At 46.2% G+C, this 11,096-nt stretch overlaps 1 protein-coding gene across 1 annotated transcript; it reads left to right on the top strand.

Moving 5' to 3' along the window:
• The first annotated feature begins 649 nt into the window (after nt 1–649).
• On the top strand, nt 650–11,082 carry tfe3a (transcription factor binding to IGHM enhancer 3a). Its single transcript, XM_086113613.1, has 11 exons — nt 650–1,091; nt 2,009–2,107; nt 2,233–2,304; nt 2,369–2,537; nt 3,535–3,705; nt 4,119–4,217; nt 6,865–6,988; nt 8,751–8,807; nt 8,893–8,968; nt 9,044–9,191; nt 9,316–11,082. Exons 1-11 carry the CDS (start codon nt 979–981, stop codon nt 9,637–9,639), a joined length of 1,452 nt encoding a protein of 483 aa, XP_085969739.1. The 5' UTR covers nt 650–978; the 3' UTR covers nt 9,640–11,082.
• The last annotated feature ends 14 nt before the right edge of the window (nt 11,083–11,096 follow it).

Raw genomic sequence — 11,096 nt, 5'->3', positions numbered from 1 at the left:
GAAGGTCCATAATTAACCGAACCCGTTTATCCACTTTTTGTGAATTGTTTTGCGACGTGGTGTGCCTTGAGATGTTGGGACACACTCATTTAAAAGATTATTTATTCATACACATTACGGCAACAAAATAATAATACTGGTCACTTGATAGTTTGCATCCTTGATTTGGCTTCAATAACGTTGACAGTTAATAAAATGGCTTTTGTTCGTCAAAGTTTTTCTCTCGCTGCTAATCATTTAATTTTCAGTACAAACTAAACATAAGCATAATGAACATGAAACTAAATTAGACGGCCTGATATCACTCTATGGGGTCATACTGTTTTTTGATCTTTTAAGGCTGGGGGTGGGGGCGTCATCTTTAAAGTATTTATTTAATCCAGTTGACAGAAAAACAAACACGCAGACTGGCCTCGCCCCCTCACCCAGACTTGCTGATTGGTCACTTTAGCTGTCCATATAGGTCAGCCGATTGCTTGACGTCACGTTGGATTTTCCCTGAAACGCCCAAACGAAAGAAGAAAACAAACAAGATGGCCGCCAAAAAGCAGGAGAGGGGCAGGCACAGCGGCATCTGATTGGCTGGTAGGGTTTGAAACTGCGATGCTATTGGGTAGAGGGCGATCTGCTTTTTCCGTAGTCTATCCCGCCTGTGCGTAGAGATACAAAACGAGAATTCCGGGTTGAGCTTCCTCGTTTAAAGTTCGACATTTTTCACCTGGAAACATTTTAAACTATCCCTATTTTTCATTATCATCTTCACCACTTGGTGTCCGTCACTTTCCTGTTTGTGTTTTCTGAAAAATTTAGTCGAAGCAAAAAAACGAACGCGACCGATCTGTGTGTTTTATGTCTACGCTCACAGCTGCACATTAGTGTGTATGTGTGGGCGCGGTGGCTGCTGGGAAATCAGGCTTCTTTCCTCTGTGTTCATTTCAGTCGGCTTGGAAACTGCGTATCTTTGGTACTGCTGAAGAAATGTCCTCCATCAGTCCCGACCGGGAATCGAGCGATGGCCAGGGCCGGAATGCGCTAGAGCCCCAGACCGTGTTTGTCATCCTGGACTCGGCTGAAAGTCTCAACGTGCTTCGGTGAGTCACCGTTATTTGTTCCGCTGGCTTTACTTTGTCTTCTATTGGCTGCTCAGGCGCACCCGGAAGTCGCATCGATTGGCAAATCTTATTCAGAATGTTTAGTTTTTACGGGGTGTAGATGGCCCCCAAAACGGTGTATGGTGTTATCGTTTCGGCGCCGAAGAAAAGTCTTAAAGAGGAAATCACAGGAACCTCAAAACCGGGATGCTTATGTCCCTCTAAACTGGCTCAGGAGTATGTTAACTCGTTTATGCTGTGGACGGATTTAAGGCTAGCCAAAAAAAGAAAAAAGAAAGAAAAGAACAGGAATTTCAGCATGTGCTATAAAGTGAACGTATTTAAAACAGTGTATGTCGTCATCATTCTGGCGCCAAAGTGTTAAAGATGAAATATCAGGCAACTCAAACCCGTTCAGATAAGTCACTCTGACCTTGCTTGAGTTATCGTTAAATCATTTTGTTTCACTCGCTTGTGGAGTTAGGTTTCAAAGAAAACGGAATGTAAATGGGTGCTGTAATGTCAAAGTGACAAGATAATAGTAGCGTAATAACGACAGAGATGCAAAATGACTCACTCTCTGTCGTTAAGCGCAATTACAGATGATTGTATTTAAGATAAGAAAAGACAAGAAAACCTTTATTAGTCTCGCAATAGAGAAATTCCCAATTTAAAAGTAGAAGCGCTCATTCACACCTGCACTGGATCTTAAGGGAGTGTTGGCAGTTTCAATTCACGGACACACCCCGAAATCCGTACCTCGGGCGCGCAACTCGGACTTGCGTGCGTGCCGCTACATCGTCAGCGACTAAACTGTACCTAATTCTCTTTCATAAGGAGAATGGAAGATTGTCAGAGGGATTCCGGCGTGAACCGAGAGGCCTCTGATTCGGTCGCTTGTGTCTGCGCTCTTATAGGGTGGAGTCTGGGATCGTGGCTGATATTGAGGTGGACTCCCTTCTGCCAGCAGACTGCGACACCTTCTACCAGATCAAGAGTCAGCCCATCCACGGCAGGTAACCTCACCGACCTCTGGCTCGCCGTCGCCTACGCCGTGTGTCGCGACGTGATGACACGTTACACCTCGGACGTTCGTCTTGCAACCTTAAAGGGACATTTGTGTCTCGTCATGTCTCCTCAGTGCTTCAGCAAGTGGCTCCTCTTCCTCCACCTTGTCTTCCTCTTCATCCGTGCCCGTGGCGATGTCCTCCAGGTACGCTTCCCGCTTCTCTGGCGCGACCGCCGGCGTCCGATCCTGACGCCGCTCTGTCCCACAGGGTCCTGATGCGTCAGGATCTGATGCGTCGGCAGGCTCTCGAGGAGGAGCAGAAGGAAGCGCAGCAGCAGCAGCTTCTGCGGTTGCCCGCCGCCTCCCCGTCGTCGCCCGTCTGCGTCGGCGCCTCACTCTCCGGGCCTCCGGCACAGGTCCCTGTCGAGGTGCTGAAGGTACGAGGCGGAGGTTGGGGGCTTGAGTGGTTGTCAATTTTTGGACTTGCTCGGTTATTTGATGGTATGAAACTTGACCCGAGCCTCGGGACTTGACAAGTCTTTCAAAATGTGCATTTCAAGATAGCGGGGGTGCGGAGATGTCGGAAATGTTGAGACGAAGGTCGGTGGCGTGACTTTCGGCTCCACACCAAAACAGACTGTTTACACATTGAGCGCCAAGACAAAGACAAAAAACTCTTTTTTTCAAATTACTTTTTTTTTTTTTGACGGCCAGTTTTAAAGCAACAAAGATAGTTTTAGGGTAATTCGACATTTTTGTAACATACATTTTCTTTCATTCATTTCAAACATTTTCATTCAACAGTACAACAAATGTAGAATAACAACCAACAAGTGTGAATAATGGACCCCTTGGGAATCGTGAATAGACCCGAAAACGTTGACCATGTTTTTAAAAGTTCTGATCGTACATACGGCGCGATCAAAAGATGGCAGTCGTCGATTGTCACTTTGGCCGGCTAGTTCTTAGCGGATAAACTGTGGTGAGACGTGTCGCACCACAGTTTATCCGTCTCACAGTGCAGAGGCGCAGGGTTCGATTCCGGCTCCGGCCTTCCTGTGTGGGGTTTGCATGTTCTCCCCGGGCCTGCGTGGCTTTTCTCCGGGTGCTACAGTTTCCTCCCACATTCCAAAGACATGCACCGTAGGTTAATGGAACGGCCTTAATTGTCTCGCAATGTTGACTGTGAGAGCGAATGGTTGTTCGTCCCTGGCATGAAACATATTACTGTCAAGTCAATATTTGACGTCACAGGTTAGCGGGCCGATCGCTGGTGACACACTGCGCTTCTTTTGCATTTAATTGAGCAGACAAGAAAGTCATTCACAAGACAGAGATGGGATTGCGATCACATCACCGAGGACCGATTTGCGACGTCTCGCACGGTGTTGACACACGTGCCGTGTTGCGCGCTAAGCTCTCGCCACCCCTCAGGTGCAGACCCACCTGGAAAACCCAACCCGGTACCACATCCAGCAGGCCCAGAAGCAGCAGGTCCGACAGTACCTCTCCTCCACCATCAGTCCGGCCAGTCGCAACGCTTCGGGACCGTCGTCGGACTCCTCCCTCAGCAGCCGGCACGCTCTCAGCAGCCCCAAAGTGGAGGTAACGCAGACGGGAGCGCATGCGTCTGTCTCCACGCGTTAGCGCTCTAAAATTGGTCCAATTGATGACTCGTGTGGGATGTGGACGAAAAAAATGGCAACGCTAAGCAAAAAGGCACATGGTTGGTGGACAAGATTTTGTACTACTGGATTGACATTTTTAATCAGGATTTTTTTTTCCCAGTAAATGGCATTCCTATTTCCCATTCAAGGCATTCAGCAACATTTCACACCTTTGACCGTTTTCTGCAAGGGTGCCTTTCTGTGTCGCTGCCAGTGTTAGCTCATGGTGCGTGTGCAAAAAGAGATGGTGTGTTGTCTTTCATGTCCGACTTCATCAGCCTTTTCTCTGAGAAGTCCGTGTCCAGACTCGGCGTAATTCAACCCCGAATCCTTTCTGATTGGCTCTTTGAGATGGAGGAGACGGTCATCGATGACATCATCAGCCTGGAGTCCAGCCTCAGCGACGACTTCCTCACCTTGCTCGACTCACGGCAGCAGCTTGCCACAACGGTAATGCTCAGCCCCCTCCTCCAATGCCTGCAGTGTGTGCGTGCGTGTGTGTGTTTTGTGCGAGGGACTAGTGTACCTCTGAAAATGCTCTATATATATATATATAGAGAGAGAGAGAGAGAGAGAGAGAGAGAGAGAGAAGGTCTGCCTGAGAGTGTGAATTTCAGTGTGTAAGTGTAGGTCTGTCTGCGACTGTGTGAGTTTGAGTGTGTAAGTTTCAGTGAGGGTGTTTGACAGTGTGTGTGTGTGTGTGTGGGTGTGAGAGAGAGAGAGAGCATGGAAGAGTCTGTGTTCGTGAGAGTTGTGTGTATGTCTGAGATTGTTTGTCTATGAGAGTGTGTGAAAGAGAGCTAGTCTTTGAACTCTTTCAGGACCAGCCAATTCTGGACCAAGTCTGAAAAGACGTTTAAAAACGTCTTTGGGAGTGAATGATTTAAGAGTGTGTCAAGAGAGTGATAAAGTGTGCGAGTGCGTTTGAGTGTGTGTTTGCGCGTGCATGCGTGCCTTTTTGTGTATGATTCTGGGGGCGAAGCAGAAACAAAATTGATGAGGTGGCGTTTTCCCGCCTTTGGTGATGCTTACGCAGCTCTGACTCCTTCCCCTTCCTGGGCACTTGTGCGTGTGTTTTTTGCGAGTGAGCATGTGCTAATAAGGCTGCCGAGGGAAGTTTTTTTTTTTTCTTCTGAAGGGATGTTTCCTCATTTTTTAACAGTCGCTGAAGAGAAACAGACAGAAGTAGCACGACTGATTTGCCTGTGTGCAGGCTTTGCATGTGTGTGTGTGTGTGTCCATGTGCTAGCACAGTGAGTGAGTGAGTGAGTGTGTGTGTGTGCATGCGTGCAAAGCGATGAGGATTTTAGTTTTCCTGCAGGAGCATGATAAGAGGAGACTTAAAGCAGAGGTAATGTCTTTGTTCTGAAACTCTTTTTTTTGTTGTTGTTGTTGTATCCCAACTTGGGGGTCATTTTGATTTGAGCTTCGATACACAATACACTTGCGCAAGTTGATTATTTCAAACTAAGTGAAATTGGCAATAACTTGACCGTTAATGACATGTGAAGATGTGTCGATTTTGTGAAGTTAGCGTTTAGCATCGATATCTGCTCGGTGAGTTCCAAGAAAGTTGAAACACTCGCATATTATGGAAAACGTCGTAACGCGTGCGTGCAAAGAGTTGTGGTTCTGGAGCGCCTGTTCTCTGCCTTTTTCTGTAAATGTGTTTGTGAGCGTGGCCTTCCCTAAGTCTGCCGCACTGTTGCCAAACAGTCGAGCTCATTTACATCATGTAAATGAGAGTTTCTCAGGCAGTTCGGGGGTGAAAACGCCACTTTCAAGCGTCATGTCAAAGCCGAAAGCTCGACGGGGCTGCCGTGTTAGCATTATTAGCATGAGAGCACGCTGTTACCATCGTTACCTTCTGATTCTAATGTACAATGTCGATGTCGCGGTGGGCGGTATTTGCGTTTGGCCATGTCAACGCCTGCCCCACACCGCTACGATAATGATACGTGCGCACCAAATCCGCTGTGAGCGTTCCGCCTCGCTTTATTCGCCAGCTTTTGACCGCAGGAGTTCCTGGTGATGCGGCGACTTGATTCGCGCGCAGCGTAGAAGGGGCGGGGTTTCGCTCGCTAGACGAGAGCCATAAGTACCAGCCATTTTGCAAAGAGCCACGGGGGACCAATTGGTTGATGTTGTAGTTGTGGATAATGCGACACTTCGTACAGTTCAACAGTTAAAAAATAATAATAAAATAAAATAATGAGAATACCCCAAGCCAGCTCCCATTTATTTTATGTTGTACAGTTGACCGCAGCAATAATCTCCAGCGTGCTCTCAAATGTGGTCACAAATCCTGCCTGCGTGTGACATAGCGCATACCGAAGCCTGATTGGTTGCCGTGAGGGAAAGCGCGTAAAAACTTCAGTTTTTTTAGCTCTGGCTAGTAGACGAAATGAGCGGATTTTTGGTGCACGCGCACGTTTCCCGCCGCTTCGAGCGCGTCATCCGCCGCGCGAACTGCATTGACTTGAATTGAATGGCGCGTATCTTATGTGGCGTGTTTCGGTGGCTGGGAGAAAAAAAAATCCTGCATCCACCAGTGATAATGCGATGGAGTCTGCGGGCACGTGAGATAGTTAGCATTAGCTTCTTATTAATATACGTCGAAATGTGTCTATTACTATTAATGCTTGAGGTAGTTTGATAAAAACATTTCGCAGAAGTGGTAAGCGAATTGTTTGATTGCTTTTCAATTGTGTCAACATATAGAAAATGTCAAGCGAGTGAATGAACGTGTTTTGTCGTCTCTTGGCACCTGCAGCTCAGTGGTTAGTTTAGCAGTTAGTTAGGCAGAGCCTGAGGAACAGGGGGGCACTTTTGGGCCTGCTGTGGATATGCCCCTATGCTTAGCTGAGCGGTCGCATCATTATTTGTAGCAAGCCATCAAAATGATTTATGGTGATTGATGTGCTTTGTTTTGCCTTTTTTGTTGTTGTTTGTTTTGGGAAGTGCGCACCCACATTCTCCACAAATTCCGCCGTCCCTGCTGTTAGACTTCATGTTTCTGTTCGTCGATGCTCACCTTAGCCACCGGAGCGACTTCATCCGTCCGCGTTTGACTGTGCGCTTTGATTGGTTGTTCCAGCTGCCGGTGGTGGCGGGAAACATGCCGGACGCCTACGGGGAGAGCGGCGGGAAAGCCACGCCCGCAGTCGCCGTTAGCAACAGCTGCCCGGCCGACCTGCTCGCCGTCAAGCCGGAGCCGAACAGTGGGTTGCTGCGCTTTGCTGTTTCCGTGGTTACAAGAGAGGGATCACCCCCCCCCCCCAAATGCCATTTCACTTTTAAAATGAACGGACGCTAAGGCCATTCTCGGAGATGAGGTCAAAAAACAAACAAAAGTTAAGGGTATACAAAATGCTTTATTTCAAGAATCGAATATATCAAAGGTCTAAAAAAAAAATCATGCTCATTTAAATTATTTTATGAATAAACCTTTTTTTAAATACATTATTTTTCAAAAGTATATCTAAAATTGTTTACTGTATGAATTTGTATTTGCAATAAATCAATCTCATTATTTCACCAAATGAGCAAATACAACATTTATCATAAATAAACTTTTAAAGACATTTTAATTCATAATGGAAAAGTGGTCCGGATAACGGATGGGTATGTGATACATGATTTTAGGTAACATTTGCTAAATAAATGTAACAAAATGTTTTGTATTCATAATAAAAAATGATGCTTATTTTTTTCCACTCTGATCAAACTGTATAATTTGCATTTCTATAGTTAAATAATTGACCAATTATTTCAGCGATTGTTTTAAAAAAGGAATTCAAAATTGTTTGTTTAACAACTTTTGTATAGATTATTTCATGAGTTATGTATCAAAAATGAATATGAATTAATCAATTACAATTTGTTGTGAAATTTGTAGTCTGTCAAACTTTAAAAAAAAATCTAAAAAAACTTACCATGTTGCAAAAGAAATCAGGGTCACGAATCCGCTCTGTTGACGAATTGAATGTATAATTTTAGGAAATTGAAATAGTTTCTTTGAATGATATAAAAATGAAGCCATTTTAAAAAAATTGATTAAACTGAATACAGTTTAATTAAATTTAATTAAATTTAAAATTTAATTAATTTCCAATCATGAACCGGTTATTCTTTTTTTTTTATAAAATACAATGTGAAATAAAGCTGTGTATGTTACTTTATTTTATTGTTATTTACAATAAGTGAATTGGCAAATTCATGTGATTAAAAAAAAACAAAGACACCAATTTCGTGGGGAGGGGGGGAATAAAACCTCAATATTAATACAGTACAACAAATGTTTCGTGACTTTGAGCAGGGAAATCAGACCAGGCCATTTGTGACCACGACAGTCGAAAATTTGCCTACCCCACCCCCACGTACATGTGAAAATATGAAATGGTCTGATGTAAAAGCCCGCGGCTGATTGGCTGTTGCCCCAGTGGCGACCCTCCCCGCCGTCCGACTCATACGGCGACCGTGTGCTTTCTCCCGTTTCCTCAGTCAGCACAACGACATCCTTAGGCACAAATTTGACATTGTCATCACTTCTGACTTCCTGTTCAGTGAACCTCAAGATAATCGCACAATCGCCAAAGTTCAACAAATCACTTCTCCTATGGAAATCACAAGTCGAAATGTACGTGCCCTGTTCGTAAAAAGTGACTTTTTTTTTCAGGAAACGCCTAGCTGTTGAAAAAAAACATTTTTTTTAATACATTTTATTTCTGTGGTAGGTGACATAAGTTGATGCTCGGGTAGGGAGGGGGGGGGGGGTGTCGGAGAACAAAATTTAAAGCTCAGGAGAAGTAAAAAAAAAAATCCAGAAAGCCAAAAAACCCCGTCACTCATATTGCTTTTGTGAAAAATCTAATTAAAATCACATTTGTATGGAAAGAAAATTTCCGATTTTCTTTTCAGGCTTTATCACCCAATCCTAATTTAACATGAGCTGTATACAATGATGATGTTATGACGTTGCAGACGTGGATGCAAAGGTGCTGATGAAGGAGCGACAGAAGAAGGACAATCACAACCTGAGTGAGTTCTCAGCGAACAAGCCAATCGAGCCCCGAAATCACGCTTTACCAGGCAGACGGTTGAAGAGACGCTTTTTCTTTTCCAGTCGAGAGGCGGCGCCGCTTCAACATCAACGACCGCATCAAAGAGCTGGGCGCGCTCGTCCCCAAGACGCCTGACCCGTTAGTACTCGGAGGGGCAGGGGGTGTTGCCGTTCGTTAAGTTGCGGGCGCTAACGAGGCCTTGTGATTGGACAGAGACGCCAGGTGGAACAAAGGAAGCATCCTGAAGGCCTCGGTGGATTATATCCGAAGACTTCAGAAAGAACAACAACGAGCTCGCGACATGGAAGAAAGACACAAGAGACTGGAACTCACCAACAGAACCCTGATGCTGCGCATACAGGTCAGTGACACTCGCTCGTCAATCGCGCGTTGGTCTCGCCCACCTCCCACACCGCACCTGTCAATCGTTAAACATCCCCCCTCCCCCCAAGTCAGCCCACCTTTGACGAGTTCTTCATTTTCAGGAGTTGGAGCTTCAGGCAAGCCTGCACGGCGTTGCTTTTTCTTGCGGCGCGGGCACCCCGACGGACTCGCGGGGCTTCCTCTCTGCTGCGACGCCGTCGTCGGACACGCTGGGCTTGGCAGAGCTGAACGAGCTTCAAGGCGGCGAAGGCGCCTTCTCCGCGGACCTGATGAACCACGCGGGGCTGGCGGCGCTGGACGACTTCGGAGACATCCTGATGGAGGACGGCGGCCTGATGTCACCCGCGGGCGGCGCCGACCCCATGTTGTCATGCGGGGCGTCGCGCTGCAGCAGCAGGGGGAGCAGCATGGACGATGACCTCTGAGCAAACAGTCAACGATAACCGCCGGCATTTCCTCTGACGCCGCGCTGCTAACTATGCCGCCGCCCCTCTGTCGTGGTCATGAGACCCTCACCCTCTCTCATTCACCACGGTAACCACACCCTTCTCTCTGTCCCTGTGGTGACCGCATCATCACCTCTGCCGCATGGCCATGTCATCACACCTCTGTCACCATGAGAACCGTGCCATCCTAATCTGTCAACATGATCGGGTAACACTCATCTGCAACTACGGTAACCACATCACCCCCCGGCCCTACCCATCATGATGGTCGCCAAATCATCCTCTCTGTCAATGCCATCCCTCTGTCACCATGTTAACCAAGTCACCACCACTATGTGACCATGATCACCTTGTCGTCACCTCCCGTCACAACGGTAACCATACCACTCTTCCCGTCACCACGGTAACCGCACCACTCTTCCTTGTATCACGATGATGACCCCAGGTCATTGGCCCTCTGTGACCATGGTAACGATGTCAACACCCTCCTGCCACCATGGTAATCACACGGCTCCCCTTCTCTCGCCGCGGTAATCCTGTCATTCCCTCTCTCAACATTAGAACCTTGCTTTTTTTTTTTTTTTTTTTGCTCCGTCACTACGGTAACCACGCCGTCAACCATCCGCCCTATCTCGCTCTCTCTCTGTATATATGTCAAACATTGTCATAGCTACAGCTAGCTCCATTAGCATGCAGATGCTATCCAGCCACGCGAGCATCGTTGTTTGTGCTGGCGTGGATTTTACCTGTAAACGAATGCGTTATCAGCTACCACTTGGAGGTCAGTGCCAAAATGAATTGAAAAATGTTTTTATGATATATAGAATTGGATATATAATTTTTTATAACAATTTTCTAATTGGTGGACTTCTGTGGCGAGCATGTGGATATGAATGTCGTATGTATGTGTCCGTTTTCTGATTGACAGGCACTCAGTCGAAGAGCGTAGCCAATCGGAGCAATTTGTCACTTGATGCTGCATCTTGATTGGTCCCGAGAATGCAACTCCAAATAGTTTTTCTGTCATTCCCCTTGATTTTTGTTTTGTTTGTTTCCCTTTACCAATCTGTTGCTGGTACAAACGCTTTGGGGACCAAATGCCCTCCTGTGTGATGTCGTCTTATTTAGCAAGCACTAGCATTTAGCTGTCAGAAAGGAACGCGCGTTCGCGTGTGCCGAGGCTAGCTAGCTGCTGCTGACAAACACGTCCGTAAGCATTGTCCCATTGAGCAGCTAAAAATTTTCATGATTTTTTATTTTTTATTTTTTTTCTTAACAGTGAACGTAATCTGTTTATCATAGCAACGGACGTTTTGCTGTCTGGATCATAAAGGGAGTCGTCTTTGTTGTTGTTTACAATCATGTAACATTGTATCATATCTCTATATAGAAACTATATAGAAATAAAGTGAGAAGAAAGTATTTTTCTCTCGAGT

The sequence above is a fragment of the Hippocampus guttulatus genome, chromosome 1 (genome assembly GCF_054856545.1).
Source record: "Hippocampus guttulatus isolate MCC_2025c chromosome 1, RoL_Hgut_1.0, whole genome shotgun sequence".
Lineage (NCBI taxonomy): Eukaryota > Metazoa > Chordata > Actinopteri > Syngnathiformes > Syngnathidae > Hippocampus > Hippocampus guttulatus.
The sequence above is the reverse complement of the archived record's forward strand: the minus strand, read 5'-3'. Positions and strand labels throughout refer to the sequence as shown.